Raw genomic sequence first — 27,606 nt, 5'->3', positions numbered from 1 at the left:
GACCAATGAGAGAGAAAGAGAGAGAGAGAGAGAGAGAGAGAGAGAGCCTATTTACACCTTGCATTAATGAAGCATGGCGTTGGTTCAGGCAGGACATAGTAGTCATAGGCTAAGCTCCAGCTGTAACCAGCTGACAGCCCGCTGATTGGATCAGCGTTGAATCATTCACCAATCATATCCATTCTCACAGCAAGGCGGTCCATTTAAATATGGCTGCCTTCTACACTTGTCTTTGCTACTCTCAACATGGCTAAAAGACAATCAGGTGTGTGAACACAACTACAGAAGCCCATGTCTGTCTGCTTGCCTGCATGTTGCTAAATTGTACATGTTGCATATAACTGTTATTGCCTATCTGACTTTCTCCCAAACATGTAAAAAGAAACACCAGAAAAATAGAAACTGCAGCACTGTGTTACAGGCAGCACATATAAGATGGCTCAGACTGCAAAGTTAGTTACATGTCTGTCCAGTAATACAATAATAGACCCTGTTTATTTATTTTGTAGCGACAGATGGCCTTAAGCGCCACACTGACGTGACTCTTCTTTTTTTTTAGAGAGAGAGGGGAGGTAACGTGCATCTGCAGACTTTAACGAGGGACCATGAAGGCGTCATGTGACAGGCTAGTTAGCCTAGAGGTGCTGCTGCAGTTAGCTGCGACAGTGTTTTGCTATCAACCTTGTTAATCTCGCTATATTCTTCATCACAGCAGGCCGCTCGCTACCCACTGTGCACTTGAACGTGCACTAGTTCTGCATAAGCACCTGCAGCTCTCTCCTTATTTTACTGACTTTCTGACTAATCACACGGCTGTTTAGATGTTTTTCTGAACAACTAGTTTTTAGCATAGCTAGCTGTTATTATTACAATACAACAATACTGGTGTTGACAGTGGTGACAGTAATAGAAGATGCCAAATCATTCAAAACAATAAGTGTTTTGCTTTTAGGAGCATCGTGCCAGCGTGCGGCGCTGTCAATAAAGTCAGGCACAATAGGCATTAAAAGCAATAAAAAGCAATAAAATAATAAAACTACAATAAAACTGTTCTTCCTGGGACATTTTTGGAACAAACATGCATCCAAACAGACGTCAATTGCACTCTACGTTCCTATTTGAATTGACGTCTTTAGACGTCAATGGCACTCAATGACGCAATGACGCAATTGACGTCTAAAGACGTCAATTGCGTTTTTTGACGGTGGGACGTGGATCAAAGCCTGATGCATCTCCTGTAAAAGTATGGGGGATTTTGAAGGTGTATAAGCTATTTTACGGACCCATTAGGTGGCGACAGTGCTCTCCGGATTAGAGAAAGATGAGAAAAAAGAGTAGAAGAAGCCGTGGGGAAACGGAAACCGATGCATGCTGTAACGTTAGCTGTGAACAGCAGCCAATCTGCTCCCACAATTGAGCCTTTCTGTCTCGTTGCGATAGTTTCTCCATATGATTAGTTGCCAGAAAAGGAGCACCCGACACCAGCGTCTTTCTGAAAAGTTAAATTATTCTCAGCTGGAAGCGCTGGGAGTCGGCACACAAAAACGGAGCGCTGTGAAAATATACGCTGGGTGCAGCGCACTTTGAAACGTGCAGCAGATAATTCGTGCAGCAGAGAGCCACCAGAGATACTCCCACGGAGGAGGAGTTTGCAGTTGAGGGGGGTGGGGCACGCAGGGCACCATACAACACCGACCCAGACAGCAGGCTCGATGGACAGATTGGCAAACACAAGCTAGAATACCTGATGCCCACCAGCAGTAAATCAAGACCAGCAAGAAGGTGTAGGGTTTGCGCACGCAGGGGCCAGCGCTGCTGGTTGCAGCTAAAAAATATTATTTTGCCATCAAAATTCCTTTGTTTTTGCTGTTTTATTGAAGGAAATTACTCTTCAGATATTTGAGGTGTCACTACATCAGAAAATATTAGCTTCAGAGTCAGTGATGTGCTTGAAATGCTTCATTTCACAAAAGGCTCATTATCTCAGGTTCTAGTTTGAAACATCTGTTTTTGGTGAAACCAACCTATCTTCTACTGCTGATAACTAAAGAACGGAAAATTATATAAATAAACTTTTTTTTGCTGATGATACAAGAGAGTCTCATCGTTCTTTGGGCGTGTTCGGTGTTTACATAGTAATATCACACAATATTCTGTGGGTCTTGAGAAATCACTGAAAACGCTCTGAAAGGGCTGGCACTGGGAGCGTCCGTTTTCCAGAAATGACTGGCAGCCAATGAGTTAAAAGGGACATATGGGGTAGGGCTGCACGATATATCGTTTACACATCGACATTGCGATGTGCGCATGCGCGATAGTCACATCGCAGGACGTGCGATGTCAAAAGCAAATTAACTCGTCATGTTGCTTGATAAACTCTCACTTTAGGGGTAGCCTACTGAGTGAAATGCAGGCTCTCTCAAAGGAGAGAGACGCCCCGCTACTGTACTCACTCATTTAGTGCTTAGCTTCAACACAACAAACATGCACAGAGACCTAAATTGAATTATCTTTTGCTTATGTTGCGTTGCTGACAGTAGCCCGTCTGTAAAACGATGTGGTTGTGGAGGCGGACTTGTCCAGTTTGCAGCGCACTCGCATATAGCAGGCTGGCTGCTGTAACTCAACATGTCCGTGGAGTGGAGATATTTACTCTTGAAACACCAAAAAGCAAGACCGCAACTTCTAATGACACGAAGGCTGATTACTGAGAAGTTGTCCGTGTTATCACTGTGGCTGTCTCTCCCCTTCAAGTCTCTGATGTTGCATCACATGATAGCAGTAACGTTACGGTAGAGTTAATCATACATAGCGACTTATTTACACAAAACATGTCAGTGAAAATAAAAAGAGAAGAGACATATCTGGGCAATTAAATGTATATTTATTACTTTTCACGAATGAATTGTTTGTCACCGGTCGGCTGCATGTGAATCCTCGTCTCTCTGTACTGCCAGCCTTGCGCTCAAAAACCGGAACTCCGCAGATGCGGAGTGTACCACTTGGTCGTTTCTGGAGGGGGTTTCCGGGGGGTCAGACCAAGTGTGTAAAGTGGCAGGGGTGTTTCATTGTTGATTTATTGAAACGTTAGAAGAACGAAAGAAGTTGAAAGCAGTGATTATAATCAATGAAATCTAATGTTTTTCTGCAAATAGCATCATTGGGAGGTAGATTCTGGCACTCAATATTAGGGGTGGGCAATATATCAATTGTATATCAATATTGTGATATGAGACTATATGGTCTTAGATGTTGGATATGGTAATATGGTGATACAGCATACATGTTGTCTTTCCCTGGTTTTAAAGGCTGCATTACACTAAGTGAAGTGTAGGCTAGTGACATTTTAAAGTAGAATGTCATAACTTACTCACTTTTTCATGTATGTAGCATGTCATGGAAATCCATTGGTCAAAATGTGTATGCACCCTGATAGATGACGCTCTGAGGCCTACAGTATAGGCGACAGCCCAGTGGTTGAGAAACATTAAAATACCTAATTTCCCCTCCAAAATCAGATGGACTCCTCTACAAAATCATCCCAATCATTCTAGAAGTATTCTTTTCTTTAAAATAGAGCTATTCTGGTAATCTGGTGAAAATCTGTATTTTTTCATATCGCAATATATATCGCAGGGGCAGGGAATATCGCAATGTCAGTTTTTTCCAATATCGTGCAGCCCTAATATGGGGGGTCTTGTTTCTATGTTGCCTCATTGTAATTTTCTCTATGAGTAATGGCTAATATTCATGTCAGGGTTCAAAGCCATTATAATGGCTTTCCACTGAAAATGGCCGCTAAACAGTGAGCAGTACTTTTGAAACACTGAAAACTAAAGACTGTTGTGTGTTCCTCGTGGTGTTGATGTCATCTCCCGGCGCCAGGTCCTGGGACGAGGAGCCAAGCAGCCGTTCCCGTCGCTCGGCGGCTTCATCTCCACGCTGAGCCAGAGGGGGCGGGGCTCCGCGGGCGCCACCACCACCACACACCTGACCAACCACCTGACCGGACACCTGACCAATCACCTGAGCGGCGCCCTCACCATCAGGCACGGTGAGTTCGGCTCTTGGGTTGTGGTTATTTGGGTTCAAGTTCCTGCCTGCCGAAGTGTCTTTGAGCAACACGTTCACGGTGTTTCATTAGTAGGGATGGGCATTTTAAGTCATTTCAAAATTCGAGTACACTCATTAAATACTGAAAGAGTACTTTTTTTTTTTTTTTTTTTTTTTTAATATATTTCCCCCCACCCCCGAAACTGGCTCCATGCTTCCTCCGAGACATGGGCAGTTAGCCAGCCGCTTCTTTTCACCTGACAGGGGAAGCTTCACCGGTAGGACATAGCACGTGGGAGGTTCACGCTATTCCAACCAGTTCCCCTCCCTCCGAACAGGCGCCCTCAACGACCAGAGGAGGAACCACATTAGCAACCAGGATATTGCATGTTTTGGTGAAGGGGTTCCTATATGAAGGAAACCCCCGGGAGGCACGGGGAGAACATGCAAACTCCACACCGAAAGGCCCTTTTGACGACCCCACCCGGGCGGTGGGCACTCAAGGACATGCGGACGGGCACGCATTCCTTCAGCGTTCACAGCGTCCCAGGTGGGAATCGAACCCAGGACCTTCGAGCTGTGAGGCGACAGCGCTTACCACTGCACCACCGTACCCCCTTAAAGAGTACTTAGGTTAATTCGTTAAAACAAGCGCAACTTTGCAATAGCTGTGACCACATATGCAAATTTCCTAAATGCAGGATGGCTGGGGCAGCCCACCCTGCTCTGCCTCTACCACCCTGCATTTAGAAATGTGCCACCCCCTCCAACCCCCTTTAGCCAATTGGCATGGATACAAACACACACACAAACCTTCACACACACGCACACACACACACACACACACAAACACAAACACGCACGCACGCATGCACGCAAATTTCAGCCCTCTGCCCCTGCCATCCTGTATTTTTTAATTTTCTACTGGCTACTGGCTAGCACTTTCTCCATAACATTATTTGTTGCTATGGGAAATGGCAGTGGAGTAACATAGTTTTATTGGGCCTGCGGTATGGAGAAGCATGCCTCTGTCTCGTTTGCATCTGGATTTCACCCTGCGTCCTCAGATTCTGATAAAAAAGCCAAGTACCCGAACATTTGAAATGTTACTCAAATACTGACGTCTCGAATGAGTACTCGAGTACCTGAGTATTCGTGTCCATCCCCATTCATTAGTTGAATTTCGCCTAGGGATACATTTGATAATACAATCTAAATTTCATCTATAGGGATCTATTTAATCCGATCTAAATTGCGCCTAGGGATCAATTTAATGCAATCTGAATTTCGCCTAGGGGTTAATTTTATGCAATCTGAATTTCACCATTTAACAGGGCTTCAAAAAATGTCACCAAAACAACAGAGGATTCAATAGGCCTTTTTCACAGCTGCCATTCCGTGTCTAAAAGGCAGGAAGTAACACAGGTGCACCAAAACATTAATTAGCGTTTCCAACTTCCAGTCCATTTTGGTGTTCCAGTGCTGGGGCCCTAATTAGTGAGTTGGTTGCAGCTGTGTTTATCCAGCCTTTTAGACACAAAATGGTGGCTGTGAAAAAGGCCCATTAGCGAGTCAGCACCGTGGGACATCGTTAGTGTCAGAGCCTGCGACATCGTTAGCATAATTGGTGCTTACATCCACTGATTACTGATTGTTTTGAAAAGTTATATTTGGCTCTAACTAACAGGTCCAACTGCTGAATTGGTTCACTTATCTAAAGTCTAAAAATAATGTTTCAAATTAATGTTTCTTATCATTTTGTGGTGGCTTTCAAACAGAGTTTATAGGCTTTGATTAAGCTTTTGAATCTGTACAACCATATTATAAACCATGTTAAATGTGGAGAAACGCTAGAATACTGGTGTACCAGTCGATTCCACCATTGACTCATTTATTACGGTAATTATATTAAAGTATTACAAGTAACTTGAGAATAGTATATTCATGTACACAAAATGAAACATGGACCATCTTTAAAGGTCCAAACTCTCCAGTGTTTTATTATTTAGTGGTCCATTCAAAGCTGTGCTTGTGGTGGGCGTCTGGGTAGTGTAGTGGTAGATTCCCTGCCAATATATATGGTAATGTATATTATATATATATATATATATATATATATATATATTTATAAAATGGGTACCTCAAATCAAGCAATCTGATTGGTTCACAGCCATTGTATAATTCCAGTAACCGAGTTCAATAACCCATGGCCATGGGTTATTGGTTACCATGGCAACTCTCTTACTAAATGGCAGCGCTGCGCTCGAGCCAAACAGCTTTCTCCTGATCTGCTGTATGGAGGGTCACTAGTCCTTCAAGTCTTTGTACAATGAGTCATTATGGACGCATGATGGCGCAACTCTCTTACTAAAAGTACTTACTTGGTGTCGGCATACGGCTCTGGGGCCGGTTGCACCAACTGGTCTTAACTGCCTGTAACAGAGATCTCCGCGGAGACCTTTTTGACCGTCATCGTCGTAACTGCGGTCAACTGAGCCGTGTTCGTCGTAACACCGCCAGTTCGCTGTCTTTGAAAGCACGACGTTAGATTATAACTAACTAGTTGTGTGGCTTAGCCTTCCAAAAGGTTGCCGTTAGTTTTTTAGAAGTTAATACATAGAATTGGGAACGTTACATTCAATTTCATTCAGACAGTCTTTCTGGCTCAATCGCCGCCATTGGTGCAACCGGCCCCTGGTCGGGCTTTGCTCTCAGCAAGCGCCAGGATTGGCCAATGTCGACTTCAGTCTCCAGAACGATCCAATCAAATCACCCGCACATCTATCTTCTTGCTAGAGGTCCCGCCTTACAGTAGTGTTTCAACTGACTCTTAAAGAAAAACCATGCCAGTCGGACTTATAGTATTATTATTATTATATTATTATACTTGGAAACCGTTTTATAAAAGCAATATAGCACTCGAGCAGCGTGTGTTGTGAAATATATCCCGCTGATAAGCTGTTATCCCACGAGGCCGATAACAGCTTATCAGCGTGATATATTCATCACAACACACTTGCTCTCATGCTATATTGCTTAAATATATATATATATATATATATATATATATAAATATATATATATATATATATAATCCATCCCCATACAAAAAAGCAAAATACCCAAAAGCAGATTGCCAACATTTTCTTCTCTTACTCTTAAGTAGACTCTTTAGACTCTTAGGGCCCTATCGTTGTACGGCGTTTGCGCTGCCTTTGTGCTGCGTTTGCGCGCCTCTTATTGCTATCTTCCCAGCGTCTAAGCTATCGTCTGCCTCCACCGTCCAGTTTTGCGCTGTGATGACACAGGTGTAGGTGTGGCCCAGGCGTGTCGGTGGGCCTCTAGCCTATCATGTGTCTCGCGCAAGTGTCATTTAGCGATGTGGGGATGATACCGTTGGTATGTGGCGAGCGCAAAGAGAGGTTTGGGAGTTGCCCGTTCCAAAATAGGCGTTCCAGCGCAATGTGTTGCCCTAGGGTGCTCTCAATTTTAACGCCAGGAAATAGCTGGTCTTAGCGCAAACGCAGACGCACGCCTGAGCGCAGACAGTCTCCACATCTCCGTGCAGTGCAGGAAATCCTTGATTGGATCCATTTACGCATGGCATGGATGTCACTCCACTCGCGCCTGCACACACTCTTCTCTCCTCGGAATGCCACGTTGATTTTCAACTATTGCCTACATTGCAGAAAAAACACACCTTGATTTAAAAATGAGAATTCGTTTGTCATGGTTTTGTTAGGCTACATAATTCCCGACCATACAGGTCTGTGGTGTAACATTAGATTACTTTAGGTAGGAGAGGGTAGGAGAAAATAAAAAGCAAATGTTGATATTTTCCAACCATTATAAGTTTAATAGCACTGCAATAAGCCCTCTCCACTTCCCTCGTCGGGGGAGAGAGAGAGAGACACCCTCTCCCCATCAAGCAGACAGTGACGGAGGCATGTGTCTTTATGTGCGCCAAGGGGAAAATGACGGGCTAAATTGGTGGGATTCGATGTATATATATTAATAGAAAGGAATAGAAAATAGCTGATTAATAAAATGTGTGCTGGTGGAACGAAATTCAACTTCAAATAGAGCAGCATCACTCATCGCCGGCTCTCAGTACGCTGCGCAATTACGCATGCAGTGTATGTCCGCAGCGGAGATGCAGGAGAAGAGAGCCCGAAAAGGAATAGGCTAAGCACGTCCATACAGTCAGACGTTTGGGCAGCAGCCCTTTTTCAGCGTGTGAAATGGCAATAATACACAGGTGATTCACAGGTGGGCATGAGCACGTTATTTGATTTCTATGACAGCCTCCCATCTCTCTCTCTCTCTCTCTCTCCCCATCTATGCTATCTTTTCTCTGTCCCTCTTTCTCTCTCTCACTCTCCCTCTGAGTGAGGAGGAAGCTGGGATAAAGCAGGCTTCGGGGACCCGACCCTGTACCCTTCACCCTGCGGCGTCGGATCAAGTCATCTAAGCTAAGAGTATCTTCCTTAGTTAACTGTTGTTAGCTGCCGCCGTGCAGCTCATGTGAACGTTTCCCCGGAAAAGCTGGGGTAACGTTGTTAGGCTTGAGCGCTGACTCAGGTCTGCACTCATAACTCTAGCTAGATTGCATACGTGCAGAATAGCTTGTACCGTTAGCACTAGAACAACAGGCTAAATAGCACAGTTGTCACAGATAGCTTGCTTGCATCCGTGCGGTTGCTTCTGTTTGCTAGGTACTTTAGGAACGCCGGCTTTAGAGCGCGCGCGTTAGATAGTTAGCTAGTTTGCTCAGTGCAGCTAGCTTGGACTACCTTGTAGCACTCCAGCTATCTGGCTGCGTCCCCAGACAGGGTAACGCACTCGGTTATTGTGGCAGATAGCTAACGTGCACACGTGCAGTTAGTGTCTGTGTGCTAAGTACTTCACGCCAGCTACCTCTGTGTAGGGTGCGCCTTAAGCGAGAGTAGTAGCTAGAAGCCATGCTCCTCAGTTAGCTAGATAGCTAGCTTGCTCCCATGCAGCCAGTATCTAGTGATGTGTAGCACTCCAGCTCTTACCGTTGCAGGCTTAGCTTGCACGTTAACCCCGTTATTCCTGTTAGCAGAGAGAGGGGGGAACAGCTAGGTGCTGTATCAGCTGTGAGGCTACGTTGGCCGGTTACGACCGGCATAATTAATTTGATGTGTGCATGCCTAAGGGCAGGAGCACGCCGCTCAGGCGTTGCTGGGACCTACATAAATGTAGTGTAGCTTTTACTGGCGTCGGCCCCGAAAGGGGCACTCTGAGATTTTAGCTGGGCGATTCGCTAGCTAGGTGAGCTCGCCCCGCACTTTGTGTGGGCCGCTTCTCTCAGTACTTACGCCATCTTAGCCAGCTTGCTTGTCTGCTAAGTGTTGCTTGCCTCGTGCAAATAGCATCTACTAGATTGTAACTCCCTCTGAGGAGTTTCTTCTAAGATTGACTAGCTTCGCGGGCCGCTGGCCTTGCTTGCGGTCACGCTTGCTTCCCCGTGTTACTCAGGGTAGAGACTCGCTGCGCAGGCTTGTGTTAGCGCACGCTTGTCTCTCAGTGCTTATGCTAGCTTAGCGCACGTTCGCTAGCCTCCGGGTTGCTTACTGTCTAGCCTGTGCTTCTTGCTAGCCTGCTAGCTTGCTTAAGCAGTACTCCCGCTAATAGGGTGCGCCCTGCGGAAGCTTGCTATTAGTGGTTAGCTTCCTGCTTCCTCTTGCTACTGAGCAGGGAAGGTCAGGGAGGGGATGGGCCGTGTGTAAAACTACTTTGGCCGAGTATGAATCGGCACGTTAAGTGCGTGTTCTGCCTTGGGCACGAGCACGCTGCACAGGCGCCTTGAACCCTCGGTCTTGTCCGCAGCTAAGCTCTTGAGAGCTGACCAAGGCCCGCTCTCAAAGAAGTGTGAAAGCTAGCTTGCCTTGCATAGGTGCAGATAGCAATATTTAGTACTGTTTAGCACAGAACGATAGTATTTTGCAGATAGCTGGCGTGCACCCGTGCAGTTAGTATCTGTGTGCTAAGTACATTGGGCGCGAGCTACCTCCGCTACGCGTCCAGCAGGGCTTACAGCTCGCCAAGGTCTGGGCTCAGTGCCAGCCTTTGGCTTGTAGCTCTAAGGACAAGCCCACCGCCCTTGGTGCCCAAGGCCCGGGGTGGTTGGGAGCTCTCCAGGGGTCACACTCCCTTGTTGGGGCGCCCCCTGCAAGTGCAGGGAGCCTGGCTGGGGGCACAGCGCACCTTGGTCCATGGCCACGGCCTGGCCTCGGTCGGCAGCGCCCAGGTCAAGCCCACCGGTTGGCTCACCAAGGCTGGGCTTAGTTCCAGCCTGTGGCTTGTAGCTTTAGACCCACCGTCCTCGGTGCCCAAGGCCCGAGTTCGGTCGGGAGCTCGCCCAGGGTCTCATACCCAGCATCAAGGCTCGCCTTGGTCCATGGCTACGGCCTGGCCTCGGCTAGAGGCTCCTAGGACAGCCCACCATCAATGGCACCAACGGCTCATTGCTGGTCGGGAGCTCGCCTGGGGGCCGCACTGTCGGACAAGTCCACGTGCGTCTCGAGAAAGAACATTACCTCCGCAGTCCCCCCAGCCTGCGAAAGGTGCATGGCAGGGAAGGGGGGGTTACTTCGATACAACAGCGCGTCAGTAGGCGGAGCTTGCGTAAGAAGTTCTCCCCCAGCATGCACAGCTTCTACGGAACTGTCCATGCGGCGGGGGGGCGTAGCCTCTCACGTCCCGCCCCCCCATCAGGGCACCGGATGAAAAGGTCCCGGTGCCCAGCAATATGCTCACGACGGGTTCCGCTCCTTTGGCCACAAGAGACCATCTTGTCCAACAGGCTCGATGCCTGGGAGCATCTATGTTCCCCGTCCCCATTACGGCGCACCCTCCAGAGGGAATACGCTCTACAGTTTGCCAGGCCCACACCCACGTTCGACGGGACCCCCGATCTGGCCGTGGAGGGGGAGGCCATGGACATACTCCACAAGGAGGTTATTCGTTCCTCGCCAAAGGGGCGATTCGCTCGGTTCCCAAGGCAGATGTGCGCTTGGGTTTCCTACCACAGGTACTTTATCGTGCCCAACAAGGACGGCTCCATGCGTCCAAAATTGGACCTTCGGCGTCTCAACAAGACGCTGAGGAAGTCCCGTTCCGAATGCTCTCTTCCCCGCCTGTTCAACGAGTTGAGACAGGGGGATTTCTTACTTCCGGGGATCTGGAAGGTGCGTTCTTCCATGTCCACATGGTCAGGAGACACAGGAAATACCTGAGGTTCTCCTTCCTGGGGAAGGCTTACGAGTTCTGTGTCTTGCCATTCGGCATGTCTTTGAGCCCGCGAACCCTCACGGTGTGCGTGGAGACAGCCTTGGCTCCCCTCCGCGCGAGGGGGATCCGCGTCTTCCTATATCTTGACGACGTTCTCTTAGCGGCCGACTCGAGGGTCCGTGCCACGGAACATACCAAGGTGGTGACCGATCACCGGCAAACCTTAGGGTTTTTTGGTGAACTGGCAGAAGAGTTGCCTCGTCCCAGCGCAGGCGGCGGCCTTCCTGGGGCTCGAGCTAGACTTCCTGCGAGCCTTTCGCCAGAGCGACAGGCGCGCACGGTTCGGACAGCAAGCCAAGGACGTTAGGTCTGTGCCCTCGGTGTCAGTGCATCAGTGCACAGTGATGTTGGGCCTGATGGCCTCAGCACTGCATGTGCTCCCGCTAGGGAGGCTGCACATGCTCTCGTGGTCCAAATATGGTTCTCAGGCTTTGCCTCGACTCGGCCGGGGACCGTCATCGCAGGGTTCCTCTGACAGGTCAGGCCTGGCAGGCGCTGGCTATATGGGCGGACCCCCGTTAACTCTCGAGAGGTACTCGGGGGGGCCCTGTCCCGCTCAGGATGGTGATTCGCACAGACGCCTCCCTCTGGAGAGGGGGTGCGATTTGCGGGCATTTTCGGCGAACGGCCGGTGGGAGGCTCAGGAGCTTCGCCACATAAACGTGCTAGAGCTGAAGGCGTTTCGCCAGGCTCTGCTTCAGGACAGCCCACCATCAATGGCGCCGTGGGCCCATTGTTGGTTGGGAGCTCTCTTGGGGACCGCACTGCCGGACAAGTCCGCGTGCGACCAGACTCGAAAGAGAACGTTGCCTCCGCAGTCCCCCCGGCCTGCGGAGGTAACACTTCCAGCGGCTCACACATGGGCACCATGTGCTGATTCGCTCGGACAATAGGGCAGCGATCGCCCACCTGAACAAACAGGGGCGGTGTGCGGTCGGGGGCGCTGAACCATAGCGGGGATTCACCTGTGGGTGTATCCCCGTCTCCTTTCAGTGTCAGCGGTCTATCTGCCGGGACGGCGGAGTTACGACCGGCCTGCTGTCTCGAGGCAATCCCCGTTATACGGAGTGGTGCCTCCACCCTCGGGTGATGGAACAGGTTGGGCCAGGTTTGGTCGCGCCTGCGGCGATCTCTCGCATCGCGGCGCGCGACACACTGCCCACTGTGGTTCTCGATCCAGGAGGACAGCCCCCGTTAGGTCATGACGCGCTAAAAGCGCATGCGTGGCCGAGGGAGGGGCGCTATGCGTTTCCCCCGACCCCCCTGATCCGTCAGGTGTTGGACAGGGTGAGGGAACACCGCCTCCGGCTCGTTTTAGTCTGTTTTGGCCCAGGCAGACATGGTTTGCGGACCTGGGCTCCCTGGCGCAAGATCCGCCCTGGGCGTTGCCGGTACGGGCCGATCGCCTATCCCAGGCGGAGGGGGAGGTGTTCCACCCCTCCCCAGGCAGGTGGAAGCTAGCGGTCTGGCTCCTGAACCGGACCAGTTGCTAGCCCAGGGCTTGCCTGATAATGTGGGAAGCACTATGCAGCAAGTAAGGGCGTGGATCCAGTGAACTGCGGTGTGCGACCAGTTCTCTGTTTCCTTCAGAGCCTGCTTGACGCGGGTCAGTCCCCACAGTCGTTTAAGGTGTACGTAGCCGCGATTCTGCTTGCCATATGGGAATTGAAGGGAGCCCCGTGGGGGCGTACCCTTTGGTCTTGCGCTTCATGAAGGGGGCGCGTAAACTGCGCCCGCCGTCGCGGTGCGTTTTTCCCCAAATCGGACCTGGTTACGGTGCTGGACGGGCTAACGGGTCATCCGTTTGAGCCCTTGGACTCCGCCGATTTAAGGGTTCTGTCTTTAAAGACCGCGCTGCTGCTGGCCTTGTCGTCAGGAAAGAGAGTTGGTGACCTGATTGCCCTCTCGGTGCAGCAGGCCTGTGTGGTTTTGGGAATGATGGGCGCAGGGTTACGTTGCGACCTAACCCGGCTTACCAACCTAAGATTATTAATGTCAGCTTTAGGTCTATGGTCATAGACTTATCAGCATTCTGTCCCCCGCCGTTCAGTTAGAGACGGGTGAGGAGAGACGTTTGCTCATGCTGTGCCCCGTAAGGGCGCTCTTGGCCTATGTGGCCAGGACGCGTTCTTTACGCATTACAGATCAGCTGTTGGTTTGCCTTTCGGGTCGCCCTGTGGGGTGCTCCCGGCAGCAAGGTCGGTTGAATGGAGGCACTAGTGAGAGCTTGAGTTCGAAACGAAGTAAAACATTAGGGTTGTGCTACAACCCAGGTTTTACGAGTGAGAACGAGAGCTCTCACTACCCAGCCTTGCTGTGTCGATGCGTCACGGGGTGCGTCGGATCTCAGCGGGCTGGAAGAAATTAGAGTGATTATCCCTGGGATGGCAGGACGTGACGTAGTCACGTGGATCCGTGTCAGTCCCAGGGGGTACCACGCCACCTACGGGTGGGTGGTCAGGTTTTAATGAAAAGTAATTTTGGAGCAAAATAACAGTCTTCCATAGGGCTGCGTTGCAGCGTTTAAGGCACTAGTGAGAGCTCTCGTTCTCACTCGTAAAACCTGGGTTGTAGCACAACCCTAATGTTTATAGCCTATAGGTCTGGAGCCCAGAGACCTTCGAAGCCATGCCCACTCTACAGTTGTGGATTTGGCTGTTATTGAGTAGCCTAGATGAGGAAATGAGTTTGAGTTGACTCAGTTTGAATATCGTAGTTTACACACAGAGTCCGTTTTTTTTAATCCGCCATTCGAAAAAAAATCATCTCGCACAGAACCTTGCACAGAACCTTGCACACTGGTCCGATGCGTTTTATTATTATGTTCGTCGTTCTATTCGCAATACGAAACAAAAGTCCTCTCCTGGCTGTATCCACGTTACAACGTGACTGACAGATAGCAGCAGCAGCAGGCAGCAGTGATGTGGACTGCAGCTGGTCGGGGAAGAGGGGTGAGGTGAAGCGAGCCGCTCAGACTGGAGTGGACTCCAACCTACCCGGCCCCTCCGTGGCTCCACACCGACGAAGACATGCTGTGGCATGTGTGTAGTGGCAGCTTTTGTTTTGGCTGCAACTCATCCATCTCGGTCTCGCTGCTTTCGGGTGCGCACACGTCACTTGAAAATCGGCTCACAGAATCGGCTATTTAGAGTGACCGGCGCAGATCACCGGTCGAGGCCGATCACGTGGAAATCGGCCATTTCCGGTCACGTGCCGATCGATCGGTGCATCCCTAATCACAACAACAACAACAACAACAACAACAACAACAACAGAGCACTCAATCACAACAACAACAGAGCACACAACCACAACAACAACAAATAGAGCACACAATCACAACAATAACAAATAGAACACACGATCACAACAACAATAGCGCTATATAGTTAAAATAGGGCAAACAATGTAAACAGTGTATGTAAGGCAGTTGAGGCAAACAGTAAAATAAGAGAGGTAATAAAGTAGAAGTAATAAAGTATTCAAATAGAGTAAGATAGAATAAATATTAAAAGTGTCCACTTGTTAGTGGAAGTGTGCAAATGACAATAATACAGGTGTTTTGTGTTATTTATTGAGGAGTCTCGTGGCCTGCATGAAGAAACTATTCCTACTATTAGTAACACTAGTGCAGTGCCCGTTCCCCCATTCACCACCCTGTGGGCGCTCCCCCCCCCGCACTCTGTCAGGCCCCCCTAACCGCAAGATTGAAGTCGATCCAACAAACGGTTTTTGAGATATGCGAAGAAAATACGCAGTCTAGTTCGCTCTGACTGACGCAAAACAAAAGCACCGAGTCAATGTTCCCGCTTCGTCTCGCGCTGCACTGCACAAAGAGACAATTATGGATTGGCGCAACAAGAGAACCAATCAGATTTTGTCCTGGTACTATCAACACCCACGTGCTCCCCACTAACAGACAGAAGAAAAAGTAACTCATGACGATATTATATACAGTCAATGCTCAGTGTTTGAAATTTGCATTGGGGCCAGACTTTGAGGCCAGTTCTATTGATGTGAATGGAGCAGACAGGGTAAGTCCCACTATAAACTGTCATATCTGTACCGTCTCATCATTGACTGAAAAACGCTTCCACCAAACATTATAACAAACGTTTTCTTTGAAGATTCATATGAGCTCCAACAAGCATTCCTGATGCCACAGATGGTTCAGACTGTGAACTAAAGTGAATCAAAATTAGGTGTCAATGTCGAAAACTATTAAATACACACATAACGTTATTGGTCTGTGCATTATTGGTGTAATGCAGGGGTTTTCAAAGTCTGAAAGCTTGGATAAAGCTTGGATAAAGCCACCCCCAACATAAATATGTTGAGTGTTGTTGACATACTTCAGGCTACACAAAATACATATAAAAGGTCTGTCTGACTCTGAATCTCTATAACTAAACCACACACATTCATTGACGGTATTCTATGTGATCTCCTTTTGATAACTTATGTAATAATAACTAATGTAATATTTTTTTCCACTTCCATTCACTGAGCCTCCCCTGAAACTGTTTGGAGCCCAACAAATCAGTAATGTGTTTTCTTTAATCTGGTGGAAGAATTCAAAGGGGAAACAACACAGATGACGGTTTATAGTGGGATTTACTCTGCCCGCCCCGTTCTCTTCAATAGAACTGGCCCTAATGCAACATTGGAATAGTGTAATGTGATGATGTCTTCTCCTTCTTTTTAGGGTGCTTGGGCATAACGTCCTTTAAAATGGAGCCGCCTCATAAGAAAAAAGGAGGATGTACAGACGACATCTGCAAGATGACAACGTGCCCTTACCCCGGACCAAAAATACCGTATGGAGAAAATTGGTAATGGTAGTGGTAGAAAGTGGACGTTTATAGCCAAACTTAGCCAGTCAGTTTTGAAATCTAGCTAACCTGCCTTGCTACCATTAGCCTATTTCAAATCCCACCCAAATCACCCATTTGGTGTCTAACGCTGGGGACATACCAGAGGCGAAAATTGCGCGCATGCGCCGCGCAGCGCACCTCCGCGCAGAAGTCGCTTAAAGTGTCCACACAGAGAGCGCAGCTCTCTTTGCGCGCTCTGCTCGTCCACTATATATTTTGCCCCAGATCTCCTGTCTTCCTTATCATGGCCAAGTAAATGATGGCATAAATATCTAAAGTAATATGTTTGGGATAACAGTTAATGGCTACCTTCATTATAAAATGCAATTGCATCATTTGTCTGTTCTCCCGTTTTCCCAGTGCGTGCTGTTGTAGAGAGAAGGCGAGTCCTAGCTCTCTACTTGTTGCTCCGCAGGCAATGAGCCCCTAGAAGCCGCTCCCCCTCTCCCACTGCTCTTTCTCTCTTTTCACACTTCCAAAGGGGCAATCAACAACGTAAATAAACATTATTTCACTTTGAAATTGGTTTTATTTGATGAATGTCCGGTTTCGGAGTTCCTGTCTGCCCTTATCTGATCTGTTCAACTTGACAGAGTCGCTCACAGGCGCAGACGGCCGCGCAGGAAAATAGAACTCCAGGCTGAGCTGAGCGGCCCTGAGCGTCCGCGGAGCTGAGCTGAGCGGCGCGCTGCGCGCAATTCGGTGTGGACCGACAGATCTGTTAACATGGTGTCCTAATGAAAACTGGCTGCGCACAAGGTCGCAAATGGTCGCGCCGCGCAGCTTACGTGCAGGAGACGCGTGCGGTGTGTTTTCACCGTAAGCCCTTGTCCCCGCAGGACGCCGAACGTAAGTAGAAACTGAAGCTTGAAGCAGGCACACGCTGAACTGACACCTAACCGTTCACACAAGAAGCCTTCTCTTTTCCTCTCAGCGCCTCCTCGGCGCGCCTTGAACACGCCCACAAATCCCATTGACTTCATGCCTGGCAGCTTCAAGCTTCATGCTTGGAAAATAGGCGTGAATCCTGAACGATGGTTTGAGCGAGGTGTGAGCATGGCTTCGGCGAGGCTTCAGCGTGACACGAGTGTGGGGGGTTTGAACGGCCTCGCCTGTTAACAAGGACGCCTAAATGAAACTTGTGGGTTCAGCGTTGGTTGAGCGTTGCTTCGGCGTCCTGTGTGAATGGGGGCTAAAAGGCAGGAAGCAAAGCAGGTGCAAGCAGAACACTAATGAGGGTTTGCAACTTCCAATCCATTTAGGTGTTCCAGTGCTAATCAATGTCTTGCTTGCACCCGTTTTACTTCCTGCTTTTAGTGGGATGTGAAATAGGCTAATGCAAGCTAAAATTCTCCTCCTCTTAGCAGCAGTAGTACTAGTAACACATTTGGTTGCATTGATGTGTGCAGCTAAATGTGAGTAAATGTGTATTTGAAAAGTGCTAAAGATTTAAATATAGGGATGTACTGTGATATGACAATTTTGGCCGATACCGATAACCACATTTGGTATATACTGAAAAACACGTGTAAACACTGTAGCCGCTTTCACACCGGCCTTGAAAGCCGGAAAATGCACGGAAAATGGGATCCGCGCCTCCGATGTGAAAGTTGTGAACGCGGGTTGGTGGGTAATTGTTGTACGCCTTTCGTTCCTCCTGTGGCCCTAGTCACAGCGCCGGGTTACCAGGCAACCCACCTCATCCTGAAAGCGTACGAGCGTCATGTGAATTGGGGAAAAAGAATGTCTTTCATACAGATACATTTGCCGGGGACCGCCTTCCATTCCGAAACACCACCGTTCCGACACCCCCCCACTCAGAAACCCCCCCATTCCGAAACCCCCCCACTCCGAAATTGAAATTGATTTAAACCCCCCACTCCGAAATTGATTTTCAAGTTTCATATTTCTCAGAGTTTCCTGCATTCCTCCAGCTTGAAATAAACGTTTCAACTCATTGTTTTTTTTATTATATGTCACTGTCTTCATATAATTTCGCTATAGCAGTAAACACGAGCCTGCTGCATTCAGATAGATACAGGAATGTGAACATTGGATACATCCTAAAATCAGCTGTGGATCACAGACATGTTTGCACTCTGTGTTGTTTAGAATCGCGCGAGCCGCTGCTCAGGGACTGGGCACAGCTGTCCCGCTTGCTTTCTCCCCCACTCCGCAAAGAAATAGGCTACACCTTGACAACGCACACTCTAGTTTAGCGTGTATCGGGCCCGGAGCAGTGTTTTTATTTTTATTTTTTGGCACACAGACTTTCCACTCTGCTGGTCTAAATAGCCTACCAGGTGTGATCTTGCGCATTCCTGGCTCGCAGTTTTCTGCAGGTGCACAGAGATATCTCTCTACAATCACTAAACATTGTTCATTTATATTGTCTTGCCATACAGTTTGTTAAATTTGTCAAATGCGTAATCCGAGAGCGCAAGGATCTGTTCCACAACAGCATATTCAACTGATTATTTTTTACGCCGACAGGATCTAATCATAAATGATGTTTTCTACACATCTAAGGTGAGCTGTTACACACGCCCACATTCATACCGTGACAAGTGTTTGAAAAAAATGAATTGTAACTTTGAGTCAAATGCTCACAGTTGAATAAGGTTCATTGAGTCATATATTAGCAAGATGAGGACGTTCTTATTTGTGAATGCCAGTCGGGTTGAACTGATTTTGTTTTATGAAAATCTGAGGAAATTTAGCTTCCCCATTCCCAATGGTCTAGCGCCGCCTATGCATATTTTCAATAAAAAACAATGAGTTGCAGTGTTTGATGCAGGAAACTCGGAGAAATATGGACTTGAAAATCAATTTCGGAGTGGGGGGGTTTCGAAATGGAGGGGATGTCCCCATTCGGAATAGCAGTGCCTTTAAAAAAAATGGGAAACCGCTCCATTACGAAGAATGGAGGTCGATCTTTGGAGTGGGGGGGTTTCGAAAAGGCAGGGTGTAACCACATTTGCCAATATTATATCATGCATCCCTATTTGTTATAAATATGTGGGGTTGAACATGTGTATTTGTGAGTTTCACTTACCAAAATATTATTGACTTTATTTCAGATCCCAATGTTGGTGGAGACAGGTAAATATCAGTAAAAAAAAGTCCCTTTTAGGGGACATTCACACCAAAAGAGTTTTTGGAGCTGCCAGCACCTTTCTGCAATTCATTCTCTATGTAAGGGAGCACTAAACGTGCTCCTCTTTCAAGGAACGCACCTGGCTTTAAATGCTGGTGGCATCTCGTTTATTTGGCGGAGCGCTCTGGGCGTTTTAAAGCTGAAAATCAATAATCTGGCTTTCATGTTGACAGTGAACAACATCAAACAGACAAAACCAGCTGGCTACCGTCCGTGTGGTCCTTGTGCCCAAAAGTGTACTGCACGCGACTACAGGGGAAAACAAAACAAAGCGCAAAAAAAACGCTCCGCGCGCTGTGTTTTGTGCACAATGGAAGCACTCTCAACATGATTTTCATAGCGTTCTGACTGAAAAAAACACTTTTGGTGTGAATGTCCCCTTACTTTTGTTTATAGATTATTAGAGATGTGTATGTATTAAACTGCAATAACCAACATCTATACAGCTCGGATTCTGATTTGATTGAAGATGGCAAGGTTCGGAATCATCCAGAGGTAAGATCACATTTGTACATGCTGGACAATTTTAAAGGTCACTGTATAGGTGACGGTGTCCTGATTCATTGAACTAAATTACTGTGTTGAGCTACGCCAACTATTATTTTCTCCCCAAGTCCCTTCAGCAGTGGCTAGCTGCTAGCTCTGAGGGTCCAGGACCTCTCAGAGCTAGACCATGAAGACCATAAGACATCAGGTGTGCCTAAAAGCTGTTATAGTCAAATTATTGATTGATTGCTTATGATGTATGGCTCTTCTAACAGCTCGTGCACATCTACAATGGCAAAATCGCTTTTAGGCCTCGTCGCAGCATTTTGTGGGCGTGGAAACCAGCTTCCAGGTTGGAGCTGTAGCCTGTAGAAACGTTTTCAGGTCGAGGTACACAGGAGGGTGGGGGGAGGAAATGTGTAGGAAGAGCTGTCATTGGGTAGCTTAAACGAAAGGTCCCGCCCTAGTCTCGCCTCGCGAGCGTGAAGCCGCTCGGAGACAAGCCGCCTCTAGTCTGCGACAGTGAAACGCTGTGGGCGGTTCCAGCGGCAGGGGGCGCGAGGTTGAAATGGACCAATCAGACGCGGAAATGGAGCAAGACAGCCTATCAAGATGCAGCGTCAAAGAGGCTTTCACAGGAGGCATCCCGCCGAGCGTTTCATGGTGTGCACGAGCCGTAAGATGGACTCTGCTCCATCATGCAGAGTCATTCCTGAAGGGAGATAACATGTATTTTGTCTTGTGTGATCAGACCAAGGTTATTGTGTATTTTGTGAATGTCAGATGACGCTTCTGGCCTAATGGAAACGTACTGGGTTAGATGGAACTTTTTGAGAGCAGTGGAAAAAAACTGGCCTCCAAGATGGGGGGCGGGTGCTCATAGTTTTAGTATATCAGGGGAAGAGACTTTGACTCGTGGCTCTTCTGACAAAACGTGGTCGGGGAGACTCTGTGCACAGATGTTCACTTGTGGAATAAATCCTATACATTTTAAACGGGCATCTCATTATTGATGGATCAACAAGGCATTTCAGCTATTTTTCTATTACAAAGCCAAATATAGAGTTTTCTATATAAATTGTTGTTTTGTTTTGTTTTCCTAGCAACCCAGTGGACACACTGGAGATGACAGCGATGAGGAAGAGGGGAGGTTGAACATTGAACCGGAAAAAGTAGGTTCACTCACTGTTTTATTTCACGTCTACTCTCATACTGATTCAAATGAAACACCCATTTGAACTATTGCTACCTATTGTCTCCTCTCTTATACATCAGCCCCCTGAGGACCACATGGCCAGAGACGGCGTTGGAACAGGTTCAAGTATGGACTCTGACGTTGAGGTGCGGCTTTGACTTTTAAATGGTGTCTCTGATATCAAAGGTCTTGTATAACACTTTAATAGTTGAGTAATCAAAGTCTAACATGATGTTCAGTAGGGCTGTGAATCTTTCCTGGCCTCACGATTCGATTTGATTATGATTCATCTGTCAACGATTCGATTCCACTTACTAGTTGTCAGACTGGGTGCCCAGATTGGGATGTCTTAAGCTTGCTGCAACTTGCAAATAATCTTGGTGTCCTGTTTGATAGCAATTTATGCTTTAAGCAACACATCACAAAGCTTGTCCAGTCATATTTTATCACTTCAGAAATATTGCAAAAATAAATCTATTTTCAATTTTGCAGAAGCTGTTGTACATGCCTCTGTAGCCATGTTAGCACAACTGCTACTAGTAGTAGCAGTTGTGCTAACACGGCTAGAAATTGATATAAACTACATTAGTTATACACAATATTTCCCCTTTCACAGAAACTGGTTTAACAATTTAAATCCAGTGCCTCTCTTAACACTTTCAGTGCCACGGCCCTTGGGCAAAAGGTTGCTTGCTGTGCCACATAGGCCGCAATGCATTTTAAAACAGTCATATAATTTCTTTAATAATTACTATGTAAACACTGAACACGCACAAATAACGATGAGACTCTCTTCTATCACCTGCAAAAAAAAGTTTATTGATCCCATTTTCCGTTCTTTAGTTATGAGCCGGAGAAGATAGCTTGATTGAACGAAAAACAGAGCTTTTTTTCTACGAGCTGAGATAATGAGCCTTTTGTGAAATTAAACATTTCAAGCACATCACTGACTCTGAAGCTAATTTTCTGATGTAGTCACACCTCAAAAATAATTTCCTTCAATAAAACAGTGAAGGCAAGGGAATTTTGTTTGGAAGAATAATATTTTTAGCTGAAACCAGCAGCGCTGGCGCCTGCATGCGCTGCTGGTTGCAGCTTCTTGCTGATCTTTTGCTGCTGGTGGGCATCGGATATTCTGGCTTGCGTTTGCCAACCCTGTCCTGCTGTCTGGGTCTGTGTTGTGTACTTGGCTCTGCGTGCCCACCTCCCCCCCTCCTCCTCCCCCCCCCCCCCCGTTGTGGGAGGAGTGTCTCTCTGCTCTGCTGTTTTCTCTGCCTGTGCTCAGCACTGAAAAAGTCCGCTAGATCCTGCTTTTTTACAGCCGCGTGTACCAGCTCCCATGCTTCAAGTTGAGAATAATAACAAATCCACGGCTGATCATGCAAATGGGTGTTGCAGCGGACACGGAGGCTGTTGCAGCGGACACCGAGGTGCTCAATTGTGATAGCAGATTGGCTGCTGCAGGGGCACAGCTAAACGTTGCTTCAATGAAGCCGCTGCATACGGACGGATGCGATGCGATTTCCTTCCCCCCAATGACTTCTTCTGTGTGTTTCACTCCACGTTCTCTCATCTGGAGAGCGCTGTCGCCACCTAAGGGTTCTGTAAAATAGGTTAGACACATTCAATACCTCTGATATTGTAAGAGGCGATGTAAGAGGCATAGATCGACACCCCCCCGTCAAAAAAAAAAATTCGAGTTATTGACGCCATTTGGCGTCGCTGGCACTCTACGGTAAATTTCTAATGACGCCATATGGCGTCGCTGGCACTGAATGTGTTAACTAATAATAGCTATTGGTGTCTCTCCTCTCTGTAGCACCCCCTCAACAGCCACACAGGTGACCGTGATGGTGGGGATGGTGGTGATGATGGAGATACTGTAACAGCTCAACTTTTGATTCTGAAAACACGGTATGGGTCATTTTTGAGGTACATTAGTCTGATTAGGTCTTCCTGTACATATTTCCAGATTGCTTCCTACGCAGTATGGAAAATAATTTGCCTGTTTTAAAACATTTCAGTGGGAGGAAATAGCCAGTCCTTCAGCCAATCAGCCTCAGATCCAGTCAAATCCAAATGAGTCTATTCTGCAATAACTGCACTCATGGCTGTTTAAATTAATGAATGTTGAAGCTTTTCATAAGCTATAACACATTAAGTTAAGTTAAGTTAAGTTATCCTTTATTTATCCCCTTGGGGAAATTCATCCTCTGCATTTGACCCGTCCTCTACTAGGAACGTTCCTAGAGCTAGGAGCAGTGGGCAGCCACTGTGCAGCGGCCCGGGGACCAACTCCAGTTCTTTTGCCAGTGCCTTGGTCAGGGGCACTGACAGGAGTCTTAACCCTAACATACATGTCTGTCTTGATGGTGGGAGGAAACCGGAGCACCCGGAGAAAACCCACACGGACACGGGGAGAACATGTAAACTCCACACAGAAAGGACCTGTGCCCCTGGTAACAACTGACTAATACCTGGAAGAATCATTACCATCCTGTCAGCTTCTCATGCTATGGATACGTTGTTCACTGCTCCAGTAAATAAGATTAACCTTAGATACCAGTCAGCAACGGGAGGTATAGACCCTTTTCACGGGGACCATTTTGTGTCGAACAGGCAGGGTAAACACAGGTGCAAGCAAAACACTAATGAGGGTTTCCAACTTCCATGATTGGAATTTGGAAACCCTCATTAGTGTTGGTGTTATCTCCAACGCAATGTCCCAATGTCACGATGAGATAGGCTCTGTCGGCCACAGCCAAGGAGGTTATGACGTCGGCAGCCTGTAGTAACGTTAGAGAGTTTGTTTGTTTTTTAGATTATTTTTGGGGGCATTTTGCCTTTATTGTATAGGGCAGTGGGCCGACTGGTACTACTTTAAAGGAGAATTTCGTTTTTTTTAACCTGGAGCCCTCTCCTCACATTAATTATTATCTGATGACTCACCCAGTGTTCTCTGCAGCGATTTTGAGCATCCTAGGCGTTGTTTTGAGATAGTGTCCAAGCCAGTCCTAGAATGGCGCTCCGTCGGGGCCACATGGCAGCGTGCTGTTCCTCCATGTAAATAGACAGTTTTATTCCCGTTTTGTACCCATATCGTCATTATATGATCCCTAAAGAAACATCAGACTGCTAATCACCCCCGGGCTATTTCCAGTAGTCTTTACCAGGGATCGCATTTCCTCATTCAGGGTCTGTGTCACCAACTCTCGTCAGAGTTGCACATGCACTTTTAATGAAGGAAGACAGAAGACAACCAGTGGGGATAAGGTGACTGACATCCAGAATTTACATTTTATTCACTTGAGTAACCTCTCCGTGGATTATATATATGCCGAATTGAAGAGTGGCGCCTGGCAATCTATTTTATGTAGGCCTGGCCTACCTCTGTATAATCAAGAAACTTAGTGTCGATGTTTTTCATAGCGAGACAACAGCACGCACGCATGAGTGTAGCAGATCAGGAGAGGCATAGCCTACAGCAGACCACTTTTTCCATCATGTTTTCTCTTTAGACTACCTCACATTAATTTGGGGAACGAGATGAATTCCCTCGTGTTAGGGTTTGACTGGTGTCTGGCGAGTGGCGATGTTTTAATCACATCAATCAATGCGCCTCCTCTTCAACCAACTCCGGCATTACGTGCATAACGTAATGGCTGGAAACTCGCATAATTCAGCATTTTCTTTTGCCGACTTTCTTAATACCACGATGATTCCACGATACCTTTGCATCATGGAAGGCAAATGAGGGAGAAGACTCATTTCGCTGTCACCACGATTGCAGATTTAAGGTCCGAACAGCAGCATCATTGTGGATGTGAGTGGATCTACGTTTACTAGTTTCTTATTATCTATTGCCTGGCCTACCAGGATACCTCGTAATGTTGCATTTACCCCCTTGCACATCGTTTGACCATTTTGTATGAAACACCATAAAACCAGAGGAGAATCCCCATTTCTTCTGCTTCTCTTATGCTTCTCTATGGAGCTCTCGGTTCTCGTTGTCCGAGTGTATTGCGGAGCTACACGGGCCAGGATTGGCTTGTCTGCGTTCGGGGCGTGGCTTAGCGATAGGTCAATTGTGCTAACGTCTTGTGAATGACATTAATGATATGTAATTGTGTTTACTTCTTGTAAATGAAATAATAATGAATAAATAACAAAATAATAACAATTCATCAATTTGATGGGGATCCCTGGAAACCCCTGATAGCCCCCCACCGCCGCCGTGGAAACATATCTCATTCAAAGCTGAAATTGACAGTATACCCACATACAATAAACTAGACTACACCACTGGTCTAACTTACAGTATAACTGTATCTGTCCACCTGCCATTGTCACCATCCTGTGTGTTATCCTATGTGTAGCCTAGGCATTATTGTGGTTGCCGTTTGGGCACTTATGTAACTGACTGACTCCCAATATCTGATTGCATTATTAGTGTTTATGTCCTTTGCATACTTGTATTTATGTGGACATAAATAAATGATTCAAATGTGTGTAATTAACTGCCGCGCTCACGCTGAAACTGACCCCTGACCTTAACAAGTTCAGATAGCAAACAGAAAGCATGCTGTGTAGGACGATGAGAAGCTAGAATCCATTTTCTCACCAACAGATTAGAAACAGGAAGGTGTTGCTTCAAGCTGCTTGGAAGTGAGAGGAGGAGGGGTTGTGTGTCCTGCAGACAGGCTAAGTTTCACTGTTGATGACCCGCCAGTCAGTCGGGGGCTCAGCAGCTGGGCAGTGGGCAGGATGGCGAAGGAATGACCCGCCCATCTCTGCCTCTGATTGGCACAGGAGACGAGGAGAGACGCAGGATACAGTAGGGGACTACGGATGGAAACTAGTCTCGTGCTAAATCCGGCAATTTTTACACTTGTATCATTTTACATGTTTCAACGTGTTAATTAATTATGCTTGTCCCTCCCAAATAAACAAATAAAGTAAAGTAAAGTAGGATAGCCAAGCGAATGTGATTGCATCAACGTTTGACCCTAGGCGAATCGTCACATTACGTTAAGTAATCGTCATGCAGACGATTACTTAACTTCCGGTTGAAAGGTCAACATGTGTAAACTGGCCAGACATTTTATTTATTGCTAAATTGTTATTTATTGTTAAAGTTAAAGTTATTCTTGAAGGGTGCTGGGCACGCCTTCACTGTAAAAAAAAAAGGGGGGGGGGGGGGGCACTTTGGGCATCAGGGGAAAATGGGCAGGTGCTCAGGCACCTCTAGCACCCCGCTCTGCACGTACCTGCTGTGTTACCTGCCATCAGGCTGAAACATTCAGGGGGTGTAAAGAGCACCGTGCGGGCGCTAGTTTTTTAATGAGCTAATTGCTCTAATTACCTAATGATGTCAAGTTGTATTCTTCACTTTTGCACACGTCACACAGCTGTTCAATCAGATCGGTGCTCTGGACGCATGTCAACACCAGATCATATTCAATCACATCTCCTTCAAAGCCATTGATTTCAATCAGATTGAAGAAAAGGTGTGCATGTAAACGCAGCTACTGTGACCAAACACATGCAGCTAATGATAGCTCTAGCGACCCTGGACTGCACCAACATAGAGTAAATAAGGTGGTGGAGTGGAGCGATATCAACGCTCTCTTAATCAATGCAAAAAAGACAGCAGAGATTGTTTTTGGGTCTCCACCTGACACACACAGCTCCTCTGTTACTATCCATAACGAACAGATCAAGCAGATATGCTCCTTCACATACCTAGGTTTAACAATAGACCACCTGCTGTCATGAAAAGACCACGTAGACTCCCTCTGTAAGAAAACGAAGCAAAGACTATACTTTCTTCGCCGATTAAGATCTTTTGGTGCTAGTAAACAGATTCTTCTATTATTTTTTACCGCAGTGATTATGAGTGTTTTACAGTACTGCAGTACCACCTGGTATGGATGCCTGTCTGTTACCTTAAAATCACAACTACTTAGACAGATGAATATTTGTTCAAAAATTGTAGGTAAACCACTCCATAGTCTATATGAGTCTACATATGTCAACAGTGTATTGAGGTTAGCTAGAAATATTGCCTCAAAAACTAATCATGTGTTACATGAAGAATATGAACTCCTGCCCTCTGGCAGGAGATACTTAATCCCAACTTTCAAGAAGGTCAGACTAAGAAAGTACTTTATACATCAGTCGATCCTGAGGCTTAATCAAGAACAGGGCCGAGGGTCAGTGGAGCAGTGACCAGTGCTCTCTGTGTGCTGTATGTGTGTATGTATCTTTGTATTTTTGGTTTTGTTCTCTTTGTCATGTGTTTGTGCGTGGGACTGCTGCTGTCTTGCAAGACAAATTTCAGTGTGAACTGACAATAAAGTATATCGTATCGTATCGTAATGATGGTTCACTCGCATGGTTCACACGCACGCGCGCGCGTACACGCACGCACGCACACACACACACACACACACATGAACCCTTACTGTACAGTACACACACACACACACACACACACACACTGTACAGTACACACACACACACAC

General features: G+C 47.1%; 1 protein-coding gene across 1 annotated transcript in view; it reads left to right on the top strand.

The window, feature by feature from the left end:
• LOC310789135 (NACHT, LRR and PYD domains-containing protein 3-like) overlaps nucleotides 1–27,606 on the top strand; it is a gene marked incomplete at both ends in the record, with an annotated part of 107,516 nt that overhangs the window by 7,963 nt on the left and 71,947 nt on the right. Inside the window, 4 exons of the mRNA XM_083650728.1 lie at nucleotides 3,886–4,054; nucleotides 17,914–17,969; nucleotides 20,991–21,059; nucleotides 21,163–21,228. Of these exons, the coding sequence (XP_083506854.1) occupies nucleotides 3,886–4,054; nucleotides 17,914–17,969; nucleotides 20,991–21,059; nucleotides 21,163–21,228 (360 nt within the window). The remainder of the gene's footprint in view (nucleotides 1–3,885; nucleotides 4,055–17,913; nucleotides 17,970–20,990; nucleotides 21,060–21,162; nucleotides 21,229–27,606) is intronic.

This window comes from Poromitra crassiceps (assembly GCF_964638095.1).
Source record: "Poromitra crassiceps genome assembly, chromosome: 14".
Lineage (NCBI taxonomy): Eukaryota > Metazoa > Chordata > Actinopteri > Beryciformes > Melamphaidae > Poromitra > Poromitra crassiceps.
This window is presented reverse-complemented; position numbering and strand designations above follow the sequence as displayed.